The sequence below is a fragment of the Aedes aegypti genome, chromosome 1 (genome assembly GCF_002204515.2).
Source record: "Aedes aegypti strain LVP_AGWG chromosome 1, AaegL5.0 Primary Assembly, whole genome shotgun sequence".
Lineage (NCBI taxonomy): Eukaryota > Metazoa > Arthropoda > Insecta > Diptera > Culicidae > Aedes > Aedes aegypti.
The window spans coordinates 162,613,029-162,632,342 of record NC_035107.1 but is presented as its reverse complement, the minus strand read 5'-3'; the positions used below and the strand labels follow the sequence as shown (position 1 = coordinate 162,632,342).

Genomic DNA, 19,314 nt, shown 5'->3' with positions numbered 1-19,314 from the left:
GAAAACAGTTGATGTTTTATACGCCTATGAATGATGATTGCAACACCCCACATGCCCCATCAAGTCGATCATTACGATAAACAAAAAAGTAAGGATCTTTTTTTAGTTTGGATCCAGGTTTTAAATAAGTTTCGATAATAACTGCTAAGTGCACGTTATTAGCTGTAAGAAAATTAAACAGCTCGTCCTCTTTACCATTCAGAGAACGAGCATTCCAATTTAAAATATTTAAATTATTATTTGGATCCATTAGACAAACGTAATCCAATAACAATTTGATTTGTATATTTTACACCTACTTGGACTGCTTCAGTCATAGTGGTGGCTTTGAACATTGCATCAATCATTAGATTCAATTGTTCAGTTAGAAAATTAAAATCAGAGGCAGACATATCATCTGATGATTTCCCATTGGAATTTTCGGTAGACGAAAAAGCGGAGTAGGAGTTTCCTGTGGCGGTAGGGTTTTTTCCATTTGATTTAAAACAAGTAGAATGGGTACTCATGGAACGAATAGGGGAAGAGTTCAAATTACCTGCTACGATATCGGCAAAGGATTTACCGTGGGTAGATACATTCGAAATAGAAAGATTCGAACGGCTACCCGACGGATTAAAATTTGTTTGTGAATGAGCATGATTATGATCTTCCTGGTGGGTATGATTCCTAATCAAGCGATCGTTAACTGAAAAATGAGCATTGTTCGATACTCTACCAGGCAAATTCCGGAAACGACCGTTATCGTAACGGATATTATCCTTCATCTGCCTGGCACGAGCCTCAACGACTCATTTGCGTGAAGGGCATTCCCAAAAGTTAGCTTTGTGAGGGCCCTTGCAATTGGCGCATTCAAACTTTCTGGTATCTTCTTTCACAGGACAGTCGTCCTTAGCGTGAGAAGAACCTCCGCAAATCATGCATTTAGCATCCATGCGACAATTTTTTGTACCATGACCCCACTTTTGGCACCGACGGCACTGAGTGGGGTTCTGGTAATTTCCTCCAGGTTTCTGGAAATGTTCCCACGTCCCACGGACATCGAACATAAGTTTAGCTTTTTCTAAAGCTTTAATATTATTTAGTTCTTTTTTGTTAAAGTGAACTAAATAATATTCTTGAGAAAGCCCTTTCCGAACAATGCCAGATTGGGTTCTCTTTTTCATAATGATTACTTGGACTGGGAAAAATCCAAGTAAATCATTTATTCCATTTTTGATCTCTTCACTTATAGTCACTTGAGAGACCTTTCAAGACAACTTTGAACAAACGTTCAGTTTTGTCGTCATAAGTAAAAAATTTATGCTTCTTCTCTTCAAGATGTCTGAGAAGAAGTTCACGATCTTTAAGAGTTTCCGGCAAAACGCGACAGTCTCCTTTCTTTGCGATTTGGAAGGAAACCTTGATTCCCCTAATGGAGTTCAAGATCTCCTGCCTAAATCCCCCAAATTCGGAACAACTGACCTCGATAGGCGGCACTCTTTGCTTCCTCACTTGAATCAAAGAGCCTGGGCTAGAGGCTGCTTCGATTTGGTGTTCGGAAAATTTGTCTAGAGCATCGAACTGATTGCTCATTTCGATACAATTATTCATTTCACCCTTGGAAGAAAGTTCGCATTCCGGGGAAACGTCCTTTCTTCCATTCTTGCCACGTGTAGTGACAGTTTTAAAACCCACTTTTTTGGAAGGAAGTAGTGAATTCAGAGATTCACCCTTCCTTTTGTTAGTTGTTGATACCATGTTTAGTTAATAAACGAGAAAGACGTGACCTTCGAGAGGTTTTTTCCCAAGACGGTGTCCAAGAAGGATTACCACCGCTAGCTTTCGCCAACGGGTCCAACGAAAAATCGAAGGCACGGGTCCAAACAAGGATCGTAAAGGGATCAATAGTAGAAAAAATAGTACTGAAAAGTACTGTTTAAGTAGCACTGAAAATTACCGTTTTTGATTTTAGCACTGAAAAGTACTGTTTGTGTAGCACTGAAAAGTACTGTTTTATTGCTTTAGGTAGTTTTTAAGAAAACTTCCAAGAGCAGAGAAAATTCGTGTACGCACAGCTCGAAGGTACGATGCGCACTGAGTTTGGATCTTAGTAATCACCGTTATGTACCATGTAAATGTAAGAAAAAGTTCGAATCAGCGAGGCAAAAGCTCGATCCAAACAGTATCTCACGGAAAAATTAGCAAATTGCCCAAAATCCACATATTTCCTTTAGTTTCAGCGAAATGTGCCAGATCGTACTGAAAAAGTCATCAAAACTTCAACTTACTTAGTTTTGCAAAAATCTGCTATTTTTGGGTATATTTCATTAAACCCTGTTTTGGGCAAATTTTTGATGAAAATTTAGTATGTATTTTTCAGCAAACATAAGTTTGTGGTTGGTATAAAGTATGTTTGTCATAGAAGTATTGATATTTTGAGTCTTAGCCAGCGAACTTTTGCCCCACATTATATTCGAGCTCTTGTCCCATCCGTGAGGCAAAAGTTCGCTTAAGACAATCATTTTTGAAACTGTTATAACTAAAAATGGGAAAATATTTTGACAAAAGTTTGCTCAGCAAAATTGTAGCTAAAACGATGAAGGTTCACTGTATGATATTTAACTATTATACTTTTTATAGAAATATTGATTATAAAACTAAGGTCGAATATTTGCCCCACCTTTCTCTAAATTGAAAATTCTCCTTGTTACTAATTGAAAAATCATATTGAGCTTATGCAATAATAACACCAATGAAATTAATACGCTGCGAACAAAATATCAGATTATTTGTAGATCCACATACAAATTCCAGACAAATTAATTCAGGAGAAAAAAAATGAATGGTAAATGAAAAACCTGTTTTTTCTGAGAATTTCGTATTAAATTTGCTTTATTTCCAAGATTTAGTGAATTCCCGGGATTCTGGAAATCCCAGGGAGATCTCGTTTATGTTTCCCGTTTCTCTTGAAATAAAACCCGAGAAAATCATAAATTCTATTCAAAACATCGAATCTCTACACATCAAAATATTTTCGTTAGATTTGTTTGCTGAATTTTGCCGGGCCTAAATTTGCAGCCATTGTTATTGCTGAAATTTCAGTTCAGGTTGTCGTATTTTTCAGAAAATTCTGCTGATCATCAGTAACGTTTTGCTGAAATGAGGCAAATTATGCTGAAATGTTAGCAATTTGGTATGCTAAAGATTTCAGCTTGATGGAATTCAGCAAAATATTGATGAGTGGGTTAAGCGTGTATACTCATCAGGACGTTTCAAAATTCAATAAAATTAGTAAATTCAATCTCCCATCTTTCTCGGTGGTGATTTTAATGTGGCTCAAACTGCTCATAAAAGCATAACTGTCCCATAAAAAGTGATATATATGTGATAGAAAGTTCAAAGCTTTGCAAAGTTTTTAAGAAAGTCAAGCATATTCGAAAGAAAGATAGTTTGGTTCACAATTTCGTTGCTATGTGGCTTTAGAGAGCATGTGAAATTGAGCATTATAAGCATGTTCTATCTTGTAATCCACATGAAATAGAAAGTTCGAGTCTTCAGCAAAGTTGTTCAGAAAGTCAAGGACATCCTGAAGACAGTTAATTTGATTCAAAATTTAGCCACTAGGTGGCGCTAGTATGTATATAAAAATGAGCATCTAACTTATTATCTAGGTAAGATAGAAAGTTCGAGTCTACCACAAAGTTGTTTGTGTTTGTGGTCGAGGATATACGAAAAGCAAACAGTTTGATTCGAAATTTTGCCGCTGGGTGGCGTTAGTGATCGTTGATATCAAGATATGGAACATCCAGTTATGGAGGGTTGATTATAGCTAAGTATCATGATTTTGATAATATAGAATGTCTAGAATGTTGTTCAGAAAGCTTTTGGTATTTGGAAGTGACAGTGATTAAAGTCAAAATCATATAATATTCAAGTTATTCAGGTCTGTTCTAATGTATATTCGAGTGTTTCAAATCTGATTCATATTCTAGTGGTTCTGATATGACTAACTTCATATGCGAGTGATTTAAGACTGACTAACATCATATTCTAATTACTCTAGTAAGAACCTTTTCAAATCCAAGTGATTCAGGATTGGTTCATTTCATACCCAAGTGATTTGATCTGCTTTCTGGATGTCCTCGACTTGCTGAGCAACTTTGCCGAAGACTCTGGCTTTCTATCTCATATGGATCAAATAACGAAGTTGCTTAATATTATCATTTTTACATGCTTACATGTGCCACTTAGTGACAGAACCAAACTGTCTGTCCTCCGAATGTCTACTTACTTACTTATTTGGCTTTACATCAATTATCTTGATAAAGCCTCGCCAACAATATTTCGCCAATTCCCTCGGTTCATGGCCGCTTCTCTCCATCCTCGACTGTGACCCACGCTCTCCAGGTCCTGGTGTACCTGGTCAATCCACCTAGCTCGCTGCGCCCCACGCCTTCTTGTTCCGACCGGATTCGTGGCGAACACCATCTTTACAGGGTTGTTGTCCGGCATTCTTGCAACATGCCCTGCCCAGCGTATCCTTCCAGCTTTAGCTACCTTCACGATACTGGGTTCGCCGTAGAGTTGGGCGAGCTCGTGGTTCATCCTTCGCCGCCACACGCCGTTCTCCTGCACGCCGCCGAAGATCATCCTTAGCACTCGGCGTTCGAAAACTCCAAGAGCTTGCAAGTCCTCCTCGAGCATAGTCCACGCCTCATGCCCATAGAGAACTACCGGTCTTATGAGCGTTTTGTACATCGTGCATTTGGTGCGGGGGTGAATCTTTCTTGACCGCAGTTTCTTCTGGAGCCCATAGTAGGCACGACTTCCGCTGATGATGCGCCTTCGTATTTCCCGACTAACATTGTTGTCAGCCGTCAACAAGGATCCGAGGTAGCCGAACTCGTCCACCACCTCGAAGGTATCCCCGTCTATCGTAACACTGCTTCCTAGGCGGGCCCTTTTTTTTTTTTTTTTTTTTTTTTTTTTTTTCCTTCTAAGCAATGGGGGGATAATCTGCTCAACAGACTCCGGACCGAGGTCCGGGAGTGTGGGGTTGGGGACCATTTACTACGTACAAGCAGTAAACAGGACTACACCCCCGACCCACTAAACCATTTCCATTGCCGCCAAACCCTTCGTCTCTCCGGGACCACCAAGAAGGCATTGCTTCGGAGAGGGGCTATTGCACATCGCATCCTCCAGGTTAGCTGCGTAGCCATGCAGCAACGAACATCGATGACACGCTTATGGGGGTCCACCAAGGTAGCATGCTGGCGCATTGCCAGCTTCCCGGGTGGTCCTCACCTCCCGTTGTCCGCTGAAGGCGGGCAGGGTCGACCACTAAGCCCGCGCCCAGCTGCACCGCAGGTATCAAGAACTGATACTGCGGGCTTCGCAATTTGACCTACTGAAGGCTCAGGCCCTATCAGCTAGCACGAGCTGGGATTGCTGACGAAGGGGCCTCCACCTGCCCCGAACAACCAGAGGCTCGTACCCACCCAGTAGGCCGGCGCCACGACAGCAGCGCTACCAGGATGTTCTCCCCGCGGCCACTTAATCGCTGTAAGGGTCGATTTCGACCGTAGGGCACCGGTATGACCTACGTAGCCGACTGCGAACCCTTGGACCACCTGTTGATTAGCGTCTGCACTAGTCACTCCTCGAGTCCACACGCCACCTCCTTTGGAGTTCCGAGACGATGTGGGTGATAGCCGATGAAACGGCATTCCAGCCAAACTCGTCTGCACACATCCTCTGGACCAAATTGTCCGGAGTCGTGTCCCGACCGCATGTGGCATACATGCGGTCACGCATTGTGCGGAAACGCGGGCACACGAACAAAACGTGTTCCGCCGTTTCCTCTAAACCTGCACAAACTGGACATTCGGGAGAACCCGCATGACCGAAACGGTGTAGATATTGTCTAAAGCATCCATGACCCGAAAGGACCTGTGTTAGGTGGAATGTTAGTTCCCCATGGCGCCTATTGACCCAGATATCTAACCTCGGAATCAACCTGTGAGTCCACACTCCCTTGGTGGAACTGTCCCACGCACGCTGCCATTTGACCATGGAGGCCAGTCTGGCAGTCCTGCGTATGCCTCTTGTGCCGCGCATTTCGAAGCACTCTATGTCTTCCATGATAAGGATACCAATAGGCATCATACCGGTGATGACACAAAGTGCATCGTGTGACACGGTACGGTACGCGCTCGCAACCCTCAGGCACATTAGCCTATAAGTACTCTCTAGCTTGCTACGGTAGCTATCGGTACTCAAAGCCGTGCCCCAAGCCGGGCCACCATACCTCAGTATGGACGAGGCGACACTGGCCAGAAGCTTACGCTTGCTGGCGTACACCGCAGAGCTATTGGACATCATCCGGGACAGTGCCACAATAGCTGTGGAGGCTCTCTTGCAGGCATAATCGACATGGCTACCGAAGGTAAGCTTGTCGTCGATCATCACCCCCAAGTGTTTGACGGAGCGCTTCGAAGTGATTGTGCAGTCGCCTACACTGATCACCGCTTGCTGCGCCGACTTTCGGTTGTTGACAACAACAGCCTCCGTTTTGTGGTGAGCCAATTCCAGTTTCCTGGAGCTCATCCACTCCTCCACAATTGCGATCGAGTGGGCTGCAGTCAATTCCACTTCTTCGATCGATTCACCGTAGACCTCCAGCGTAATATAGTCGGCAAAGCCAACGATGACCACACCCGCCGGGAATTTTAATCTCAACACCTCGTCGTACATGACATTCCATAACACCGGACCCAGGATGGAACCTTGCGGGACTCCTGAGGTTATGTGAAAGCACTTCCGACCCACCTCTGTGTCATAGACTAATACCCGATTCTGGAAGTAACTTCCGAGAATCTTGTACAGGTACTCGGGTATCCCCAGACGCAGGAGCGCATCGGCAATAGCCGCCCAACTGGCACTATTAAATGCGTTCCTTACATCCAGAGTCACTACTGCGCAGTAGCGAATACCCCTCCTCTTACGCTGGAGTGCTATCTCAGCGGTTTTCTTAACCGCCAGAATAGCGTCTACAGTGGACCTCCCTTTCCGGAAGCCGAACTGGTTGCCTGAGAGACCATTTACACCCTCGGTGTACCTCGACAGTCTGTTGAGGATGATCTTCTCGAGCACTTTCCCCACCGTGTCAATCAAGCATATTGGTCTATACGCCGACGGGTCACCGGGTGGTTTCCCCGCCTTTGGCAATAGTACCAGGCTCTGCCTCTTCCACGCATCTGGAAATACTCCCTCGTCCAGGCATATCTGCATAGCAGATCTGAACATACCGGGAGCCTCCAAGATTGCGACTTTGAGGGCCAGGTTTGGAACTCCGTCCGGACCTGGTGCCTTCCCCATGCTTAGGGATTTTGCAATCCCTTCAAGTTCCTCATCAGTTACTCTATCCTCATCGCCAGCCCCAATCCCCGGCTGTCCTACAAAAGGAGGCCATGGGCTAGGGTTGTGGCGCGGGAAGAGTCCCTCGATGATCCCCTCCAGCATCTGTGGAGACTGCTCCGTAGGAGCAATTGCACCTCTTGTCTTCCAAGATTGCGGCAATCACCCCACGGGTTCGCGTTGGCACTCTGACAGAGTCCCTCGAAGCAGGCCTTTTTGCTTGCCCTTATCTCAGACTTCAGCGCGACTTTGGCAGCGGTGAACACCGCCCGTCGTTCTTCACGCTCCTGCTCGGTACGTGCTCGCTGCATCCGTCTCCTGGCCCGTAGGCAGGCACGGCGCAGGTTCGCAATAGCTTGAGTCCACCAGTATGTCGGTGGTCTCCCATTCCTAGGGTGGACTTTTCTAGGCATGGTCGCATCGCATGCACGCGTAAGCACCGCTACCAGTTCGTCCCCGCTTAGGCCGAGTAGGTTACGCTCACGGCGGAGCGCCTCCCTAAGTACTTCATCATTGAAGTACGATGTCTTCCACCTACAAGGGCTTGGCCTTGACCTAGCCGCTTCCTCAACCCGCTGCCTGCTGTTGTTGTAGTCGATACTGTAGCGAACCGCCAGGTGGTCGCTGTGAGTGTAGGCATCGTCTACCCTCCAGTTCGAACTACTCGTTAGGCCAGGACTACAAAAAGTAACGTCGATAATCGACTCCGCTCCGTTACGGCTGAAGGTACTTTTGGCACCAACATTAGCCAGATCGACATCTAGCACGGCCAGTGCCTCTAGCAGGATTTGACCTCGCTGGTTCGTGTTACGGCTTCCCCATTCCACGGCCCAGGCATTGAAGTCACCCGCTATTACAACTGGCCTTCGCCCTGTCAGCGCGGTCGTCATACAGTCCAGCATCTGCGTGAACCGCTCGGTCGACCAACTCGGAGGCGCATAGCAGCTACAGAAGAGGACCCCGTTTACTTTGGCGATCACGAAGCCCTCGTAGGTAGTAGACACCAACTGCTGGACAGGGTATTTACCCGTTGTCCATATCGCCGCCATTTTTTCCTAGGCGGGCCCTGTCGCGCTCAGTTCCGCCAACCAGCATGTACTTTGTTTTCGATGCATTCACCATTAGCCCGACTCTTGTTGCTTCGCGTTTCAGGCGGGTGAACAAATCTGCCACCATTTCAAATTTTCTCCCAATAATATCCATGTCGTCCGCGAAGCAAACAAATTGTCCGGAACTCGTGAAAATCGTGCCTCGACTGTTAAGTCCGGCTCTCTGCATGACACCCTCAAGCGCAATATTGAACAACAGGCACGAAAGTCCGTCGCCCTGTCGTAGTCCCCGCCGAGACTCGAACGAACTGGAGTGTTCGCCCGAGATCTTCACGCAGTTTTGCACACCGTCCATCGTTGCTCTGATCAATCTTGTGAGCTTCCCGGGAAAGCTGTTCTCGTCCATGATTTTCCATAGCTCTGTGCGGTCGATACTATCGTATGCCGCCTTGAAATCGATGAACAAATGGTGCGTAGGGACCTGGTACTCACGGTATTTCTGGAGGATTTGCCGCACGGAAAAGATCTGGTCCGTTGTCGAGCGGCCGTCGATGAAACCTGCTTGATAACTTCCCACGAACTCGTTTGCTATACGTGATAGACGACGGAAGAGAATCTGGGATAGCACTTTATAGGCGGCGTTTAGGATGGTGATTGCACGATAATTTTCACACTCCAGTTTGTCGCCCTTTTTGTAGATAGGGCATATAACTCCTCCGGTAGCTGTTCCGTTTCCCAGATTCTGACTATCAGCCGATGCAGACAAGCGGCCAACCTGTCCGGGCCCATCTTGATGAGTTCGGCTCCGATACCATCCTTGCCAGCGGCTTTGTTGTCCTTGACTTTCAAAACATCGGAGACTCGAACTTTCTATATCATATGGTTCATGAGTTATGTGCTTATATTATATGCTCACTAGCGCCACCAAACGGTAAAATTTAGAACTAAATTGTATACCACCTTCTGGATGCCCTTGGCCTTCTGAACATCTTTGCCGAAGACTCGAACATTCTATCTCATGTGGATACCAAGATAGAACTTGACAAAAAGCCTAATTTTACATGCTCATTAACGCAACCTAGCAGCAAAAAAGCAAATCAAACTGTTTTTCTTCCAAATGTCTTCGACTTTTTGAACAACTTTGCTGAAGACTCGATTTTTCTAATTCATGTGGATCATAAGATAGAACTAGCTTAGAACGCCAAATTTTACATGCTCACTAATGCTACCTAGTGGCAAATTTTTGAACCAAACTGTTAGCCTTTCGGATGTCCTTGATCCACTGAACAACTTTGCCGAAGAACACTTCTTTGCAAATCATAAGGATCTCGAAACATATAAATGTAAAATTACCTGTTTTAATGTGATGCTAGACTTTTTGGTGGCTGATTCAATATTCAACTGAGTTTTGCAAAACTTATTTTTGACTCCGCATTTATAACGAGTAGTGTAAGTACGCATTTATCATCTCACAGCGGAAACTCATTTTTCAAATCATAATAAAGAAAGTTGCTTAAGAGAGCAATTCAAGCCGATGATTTGGAGAAGAGATATTCATAAATTTGTGTGGGATTATAGCCTTGCAAAATTATGAGAAACTGTCAAACAAAATTTACTTAAAAAGGATGTGTTCCTTCATCAACAACCTTAAATAAAGTTTGACGAATGAATTTGGAATTGAAGAATATGTTTTAATTTTGATGTTTTTATGTATATAAAAGTATAACAGTGTTCATTTTTTTCTAATTCCTCTCATATTCATTGCAATCATAGGACCACATTTTAATCATCACAAATATCTAAAATTTGAAACTTAACTGTAATTGTACCCTAAAGATTAAAAACAGGCGTTAAACTTTTTAAAAATTATTTATGTTTGTGAATTCAACAACCCTACTGTCATACTATAAGTTTTTGCTGAGCTGTTCATGTGAAAGTTTGAACGGCTTGCGCATGGTTGATGAAAACACGGAGTGGGATAAGAAAAAGCTCAGCAATCACAGAAAAAGAAGACCGTCTTCGCGAGTCTCGTCTCACGTTATGACCTAAGGTTAAGAACGATGGAAGAGCTCATAGAATACTAAGCTAAGAAGCAAGCTCTATAGGCAAATATTTTCAAAGCTAAACGATCACTCCGACATCTGGTGGCTAGTAGAAAAACCGGCAAAAAAGAGGTTGGATTGAGAACTTACCGTGTGCAGCATAGGAAGGACCACACAATTTAAACTTTTTCTCGGAATAGTTATTTTGTAGACGATCAAAGATCATTGAGAAACAGAATAAACTTTTTTTCCTTTGAAAATGTACAGATCCGGTCAGTGCTCATGTACAATTAGTGGGATAAACTTGGAAAATTGGTGTTTGGCAACATAGGTTATAAACTTCCGGATTCTTTGTTAGTGGTTAAATTTGTTGTGAAATCACACGTGTGGCAAGAATAATGGTACAAAATGAGTGTGCCAATGGAAAATAGTTCAATAATCGATTAATTATGAACAAATTTTTGGGTTGAAGAATTGAATTTTGGACGTAAACAAACATTTTCAGTGACATTTCACTCGTTCTTCTCCAGCGACCTCTATGACGGTGGCGCATTATATTTGCCTATAGACAATTTTCGAAGCTAAACGACCACTTCGACATCTGGTGGCCAGTAGAATAACCGTCAAAAAAGTAGTTTGGGTTGAGAACGCGTCGTGTGCAGCATAGGAAGGAGCACACAATTTACACTTTTTCTCGGAAAACTGCACAATCATGATTTTGTAGACGATCAGAAAGCACTAAAAAATATAGTATTTAATAATCGATTGGTAATGACCTAATTTTTGGGTTGAAAAATTGAGTTTTGGACGTAAACAAACTTTTTCAGTGACATTTCTCTCGTTCTCCCCTAGCGAACTCTATGACGGTGACAATGGCCCCTTTTTACGGAGAATTTTTGCTGTCACCGTTTCATTGTCGAATTTTCTTCAAATTTATTACAAACCTGTTGAAACTCTGAATACGCATAACGTATGGTAAAAATAACATATTGCTTACATTTTAAAGGGAAGCCGAAAGAAGTTTTCAAAGAGAGGCTGACAAAAATGGGTCGTCTATGCCTATCGCAGTTGAGGAAGTATTTGGAAACAACTATCGTCAATTCAATAAAAACAGAATAATTAAAAAAAAAACAAGTTTTTTTCTGTGTATCACTAACTCTTGTTACACCTGAACTTCAAATATTCAAACGATGAAAAAAATTTCTTTCGGCATATAATTTTTATTTATTTTCTGTGATCTCAAGGAAATACGGTCATTTTGTGTGGGCAGTGACTGTACACTACCTGACGGTCGGAATCAGCATAGAACTGCTCATGATTATTTATCCCACGACTGATTGTAATCAAAGTCAGCCGAAATAATTGATACGATTCCCACACAGATTTGAGTTTTTATGTTACTGTTTCATCACCGCAATCCATTTTCCTATAGGGCATCGATATAAACACTACGTGGGCGTGAAAATTCCTAATTTAATTGTAATCCCCCAATCGTGGATGAAACTATGCGCCACAACTGCATTGTTAAAACAGTGCTAACCAGTGGCGCGGGAAGTGGGTAGGACAGGTAGGACATGTACTACGCACAAAAACACCTGGGTAGGACAGTCAAAGGATTGTCCTACCCACGATTCAATAAAAAAATCAAGATCAGCAGAAAGCTTGAAAAATAAACCAAGTAATTTACCGGCTATTTAATACAAATAATTCGAACGTTATACTTATTTTTATGGAGGATGGAAGCCACGATAAGATTTTTCATGGTATTCTCATGCCCAGTATAGCGTGACATAGTTTGTGCATGACATTTAAACGTTCTGGCTCGTGAGAAGCACGATTGAGAATATCTGTAGTGAGAATTCTGGGAACCTAACTGTAATAGTTGATAGAAGAAACTTCTTGTAAAATTGAGCAATCATCTATGGCATTTCTGTGTGAATCAATGGATGGTATCTACGGCCAAATCTTATATGTTCTAGGACAAATTGTCGTGAGAATTCCAGTAAGTAATTCTTGAGAGGTTTTTGGAAGATCCATGAGAACTATCAGAAGATTATTGAAGAATCTTTGAATGAATCAATGTGATGATGCAAGCGATTTCTGAACGTGCAATCACTCTTGATATAATCTATCAAAGCATTGCTGAATCTCTAACCGATTCTCAAAGCAATTACTATAGAACTTCCATAGCACACTCTCTAGAAGTCTGTCCAACGTTTTTCGAGAAATTTCACTGGAAATCCTGCGGGGTACTATCCCGAGATTTGAATGATAGTTTTTGATTATCTTAGCAAACTATCTAGGAAATTTTCTAAACTTTTCTCAAGAGTCCAGGAGTTATTTCAGAGATCCTTGTTCATTGAGGGAGACTTTGAAACTTACCCAAGTTTTATCAGAGGTTACTCTAAGATTTTCATTAGAACTACCACACGGATATATATTTCAGAAATTTTCCCTGGCATTTCCCTGGAGGCATTCGTAGAAGACTTCGTGTGACCAAAAAAATCAAGACTTACTTGAGAAAAACTCAAAGATTTACTGCAGGAATTTCTGAGGAAATTGTAGAAATTTCTGGATCAATTGCTCTAGATATCATTAGAGAAATTGCAAGTTCAAATCTTATATAAATCCTGAAAGACAATTTTGAAAAAAAATCGTAGAAGTTTCTGAGAAAGTTATTGATTGAAGTTTAGAAGACGTTTTGCCAAGGCATCTTTGAGGATGATCCAGAGAAATCGATGAAATGGATGAATTACTGGATAAAATTTTGAAGCAACTTTCTAGAAAAATTTCTCAAATATTTTTTGGAGGAAAGATTTCTTAAGACTTTAAGCCACACTTTCAGATGCTGAAATAATATGTAGAGAAATTTCATTTCTGTGGTTCTCCTTGGAGAAATCCATGTTGAACTCTTGTGGTATCATAAACAAAATTCTTGGAGAAATTCTCAAGGAAAATTCGTGCAGAAATTCCTTGGAAAATAATCACTAAATGAACTCTTTTAGACATTTCTGGAGTTATATCAAAACGTTTGGCAAACACTTGAATAAATTTCTGATGAAATTCCTAGAGAAGATAATGAAAAAACAAATGCAGTAATACTTGTCGTAATGTCATGTTTTTCTATTGAGCGGAAAAATCACCTGAAAATATCTTTAGAAAGCTTGTAAACAGTATCATTTTCTCAAGTCAACTCATAGTAGACCAAACTGTCACTTACACCCTTTTGCGATTGAGCTTCTCAAAAATTGCTACTTTCAAAAAATATTTGCCACCGTTTGTCCTACCCATGAATTAAAACGTGGACGCGCCTCTGGTGCTAACTTCATTGCTTTGAATCTATTGCTTGTAAACTAGGGTGGCCCATTGTACATAACATTTGAATATACTTTAGGAAAACATACATTTGCGGAACAAATTTGCAAAACAAGTTTCATAGATAAGGCATATAAAGACTGATATATGAAGACTGATAAAGCAATCCTAAACTATGACGTACCCTAACTCCCATTGTATCGACTGCGCTGTATCTTTTACTAATTCATTCACTCTGCCCAGAACCATGTCGGATGCTGCAGGTGATGCTCGGGATGGTTTCATTTTTGTTGCTTTCACTCTCTGCTAATCAAATTAATTAATTTGCAAAAGCTGATGCTGTTTGATGTTGTTTGAGAAACGTGCCGAAATTCGATTAGAATTCGATTCTGGCTTGCAGTCTTATAAAGGGCTCACGAATTTATTTTCTTGGCTCCAACGTTTCGATCCCAATTTGGATCTTCTTCAGGGATAAAGAATTATTCGCGACTGTCCAGTCGCGAATAATTCTTTATCCCTGAAGAAGATCCAAATTGGGATCGAAACGTTGGAGCCAAGAAAATAAATTCGTGAGCCCTTTATAAGACTGCAAGCCAGAATCGAATTCTTTAAAAGCAAAAACCCAGTCGAATATCATTAGAAATTCGATTAGTACACATGTGCACACCAACGGAATGCAAATCTGTTTGCGTCGTAGTGCGCATTTATTTCGCATTTTGTATTTTGTTCATGCTAATACAGTACTCTCTGCAACAACCTACGCATATGAAAGTACAGCTAGTGCGTAATAAAAGATGATATGTAATTTCTAGTATTTCAAAATTTCTAAAATTCACGCAAGTTTCAGTTACAAACATCGGGTGAAAATCTGATTGTGGACATTGAGTACTCATGTTACCAATTAGAGGTAATATAATATTTTGAACACCACTGTAGCCATCCTTTGAATATCCATGATGGCAACAGCAATGTGGTAGTGAAGATATCTATTCATTGAAAATAGGCACTGCGAACAGAGGCCCAAACACGATGCATTCAGAGCGAATGAAACAAATGAGTTTATTGTTTGTAAGCGAGAGCTAATCTAATTTAGTACAATCGAGCGTGGAATGTAATTAAATTACCGTTCTGTATATGAATTATATAATGTTTGTTTCCAAACAAATTAAAAGGCATTCAGATGTACTTGAAACTATGCATACTCATCATGTGATGCTCATCAGGAAAGACAAAAAATCTACCGACGTGGATGGAATTAATTAGATCGATTCGCTCACTTTTATGCAACTGGTAGCTGAAAGGCACGTCACACCAATTGATGAGAACTGACAATATTTGACATCCAATCACGCTTAACATAGGGTAGCTGCTAGTATTTGTGTGTGTGTTTCACTTCAGTTTCACTAAAATTGTATATTCCTTTTTTTATTTGCAGTGAGGATTACTACGGAGATCAAGACATCAAGGCTTTACAAAAGAAAGGTTACTAAAAGTCATTAAATTAAGGTTCTTTGTAAGTTATTTTTTAAAATAAAAAGAAATAAATAAAAAAAACAGTATTTTAATTATTTGGTAGAGAAATCCGATAACATCATTTACACAAATGAAAATGAAATGGTTTCGGTATGTTACGAGTTGGTTTGCGAAAGAGTTGTCGGGGTTGATTGTCCCTGTATGTCATACAGTCATTTGGCATAAGGCCGTTTGGTGTAAAGTCGTTTGGCATAATGGTCGTTTGGCATAATGAATATCGACATTTTTAAAGCTTTTACACATTGTACACACTTAAATTATTTTACGTATGCCATAGCTTGGCAAATATCTTAACGAACACCACGCTTGTAGAGTACACACTTACAGTATCGGACATATAAAATGCACCAAAGCCGTTTTCCCATACAAAATGGTCAGGTTCAGAGGTTGAGAAACGGCGGATGTCAAAAATTATTGTGACATTAGAAAGCATAACTAAATAAAACTAAATAAATTTCTATGCAGATCGAGCTCTGTCCCAGCAGGGATGTAACCACGGTGCTCCAATTACCGTTATTATCAAATAAAATATACCATCCAAACGGCAGTCGGCAGTTGATTCCTGACGTTGTTCTGCACCTCTGGGCCGAATTTAAAAAAAATCCTTAGTCAGAATTTTGAGTTACGCCCTTTTGAAGTTTATATGATAGAAATCACATGATCTATGCCACTTCAACTTGTTTAAACAAACAGAATAGAATAACATTTTGACATTTTAATTTTTTTTATCTGGTTTTTGATATTGAAAAATACTTTTTTCTAAAATTTATCTAGACCGACATTTGAAAAGGGTCAATGCTATGTTTAGTTATTACTAATCAGCCAACACACGAAAAATGATATCTACCAATCTAACACCTGGTTGTGATTTTAGGAAATTGTCCAAAGCATTCAAATATGTATGAATAAATCTTGGACAGGATATACTGCTTCGCGACTAAAAATGGATGAACCAACGTGCGAAGTTTGATTTTTGACCAATTTCGCCGCGTCGCGAGTCACTTCGCTATAGTGCGCATCTATGCCCTCCGCCGTGTGCATCATGCGCACTATTGAGAATCGAGTTGCGACGCGGCGAAGTTGGTCAAAAATCAAACTTCGCACCTTGGTTAACCCATTTTCTAACGCGAAGCAGTATATCTAGATACGCCCTTTTGAAGTGTATGGAAAGAAAATTGAATGGTGAATTCCGTTCCATCTATAATCAACGGTTACGTGCATACATAACCATCACACCTTTGCGGTTGTTCTTATTTCATTCAATTTAGCAAGTTGCATAAAGTTTTCTCGTATACATAATGTCTAGACAGACATTAAAAAAGGGCCAAAGAATAATTGAAATATATACATAAATACAATTATCTGAACAATTACTGTATCAAAGTTGATCGAAACACTCGAACATCACATATCTGTATCTTTATTATGTATTCAATTCTATTTAATTCTTTCTTATTCTAGTCTGTTCTATTCTATTCAATTCTACTCTACTTAAATATATTCAATTCTGATCCATCCTACTTGTTCTTGTTGTGATATACGCAGTACAGAGAAAGAAACGTGTGATACGATTCACGTACGAACTAGAAATGAAACTTTTATTTCTGCTTTGAGTAATGGGCATTGGTTAGTGTGATAGTGTGCGTGTGATACATAGTGTGTGTAGTATATAGAATACACTGATCTAAAAGAGAATACTGTCTTTGTTGTAATATAGAATCATGGATTAAACCGTTCTTATACATACTTTTACAAATGGACACTGTTTAATCAAAAACTGCGCGCAAAAGATTTGAACGGTACACTTTCGATGTTTGTACGGTTTTAAAGCGCTCCAAGGTCTGTGAAAAATCGCTATGCACAGACTCAGGTACCTTATCCGTGCCAACATATATTAGTTGAAATCCTTATTTGAGCTTACAGTGAAATAACCATTTAAATCTTCATTTGCTAGGAGCATATGAATGCTCCAAGAAAATGAAGATTTGAATGGTTGTTTCACTGTAAGCTCAAATAAGGTTTTCAACTAATATATGTTGTTTTTTATGTATTTTAAGGAATTTAATTATTTTTTGCTCAAATGCTTTTAATTAGAGCTCGATCCCAGTTTTGAAGGTAATTTGAACAAGTTGTCGAGAGCTGGGAAGAGCTGAGTCTGTCGTAATCTTCGAAATATTATAACACCAAGTTTCAGGTAACAGACTATTGCCATGCTGAACTGTTCGAGTGCTAGCCCCAAAAAAATGAGCAGACGTCGGAGTTAGCGCGATAAACATCAACAGTGTACCGTTCAAATAATTTGCGCGCAGTTGTTGATTACAACAGTGGCCATTTGTAAAAAAATGTATAAGAACAAGTAGGGTGAATCAGAACAAGATATGTGATGTTTGAGTGTTTCGATCAACTTTGATACAGTCATTGTTAAGCTATATAGATTTGTATATGTTTCAATTATACTTTGACCCTTTTCTAATGTCAGTCTAGACATTATGTGTACGTCAAAATTGTATGCAACTTGCTAAATTCAATGAAATAAGAACAACCGCAATCAACAATGATTATGTATGCACGTAACCGTTGATCATAGATGGAACGAAATTCACCATGCACCCTTTCCATACATTTCAAAAGGGCGTATCTGTATATCCTATCCAAGAATTCCTCAAACATATTTGGACAATTTCCTTAAAGCACTATCAAGCGTTAGAAAGGTACAGTGCTGTTCTGAATAATAGCAGCGCATGCCGATTTTCATACAAAATGCTCAACTTTAGCATGCTCTTGTTTTTTTTCCTTTCAAGCAATCAATTTGAAATTTTCTCCACAGAACTACAAATATGTTCAATTTTGTAAATACAAAATTTCAAAATTTTCTGAGCCCCTGCCAGAAAGTGAGATACTAGGTGAAATTGTTCGAAAAAATAACAGTTTAAAAAAATTTAATTTCTGCTCGACCTTAATGTTTAAAGTTTAATATCACTTACTATATGAATAATCTCCACCTTCTTATCAAACGTACACCTAAACCGAAAATGTTTTAAATATTTATAGAAGATAAATTTTAAAATGAAAAACTGCTAATTTTTCGAAAAATTTCACATGGTGTCTCACTTTTCGGCAGGGACTCAGAAAAAACTGAAATTTTATTGTTACAAAATTGATCATATTTGTAGTTCTGTGGAGAAAGTTTCAGCTCGATGGCTTGAAAGGAAACAAAACTACAGCATGCCAAAGTTGAGCATTTTGTATGAAAATCGACATGCGCTGCTATTATTCAGAACAGCACTGTAGATATAATTTTTCGTGTATTGCCTGCTTAGTAATAACTAAACATAGCATTGGTTCTTTTCAAATGTCAGTCTAGATAAATCTTAGAGAAAAGTATTCTTCAAAAATACTTCAATCTAAAACCAGATAAAAAATTTAAAACTACAAAATTTTATCATAATCTGTTTGTTTGTAATCATGTAATTTCTATCATATATACTTCAAAAGGGCGTAACTCAAAATTCTGACTAAGGATTTTTTTCAAATTCAGCCCAGAGGTGCAGAACAACGTCAGGAATCAACTTCCGACTGCTGTTTGGATGGTATATTTTATTTGATAATAACGGTAATTGGAACACAGTGCGTAACACTTGATGAAAATTACTTGTTTAAAGAAGGGAAAATTTATTTGCAAAGTATTGCTAATCCAAAGATTATTATTGCAGCATAATGCAAAAATAGCCTATCTACGAAAGCAGATTATTTTTTGGTTTAAAATGTTTAAGGCTTTAACGCAAAACAAAATATTTTCACTGCATAACTCGAATAAACAACACATTGACAAAATTTTTGAACGATTCATGATAAATTTTAATTTTGTAGTTGTGGGCTTCGTGGTCGTGCGGTTAGCGGCGTCAGTCGTTTAAACGTATTGTGCTACGAGTGTGGGTTCGATTCCCGCCCCAGTCGGAGAAAACTTTTCGTAATTT

General features: G+C 40.2%; 1 protein-coding gene across 1 annotated transcript in view; it reads left to right on the top strand.

Moving 5' to 3' along the window:
• The window catches only part of LOC5578580 (protein obstructor-E), a 75,195-nt gene extending 59,847 nt beyond the window's left edge, over positions 1 to 15,348 (top strand). Inside the window, exon 5 of the mRNA XM_021852935.1 lies at positions 15,240 to 15,348. Within this exon, the coding sequence (XP_021708627.1) occupies positions 15,240 to 15,294 (55 nt within the window). The 3' untranslated portion in view covers positions 15,295 to 15,348. The remainder of the gene's footprint in view (positions 1 to 15,239) is intronic.
• The last annotated feature ends 3,966 nt before the right edge of the window (positions 15,349 to 19,314 follow it).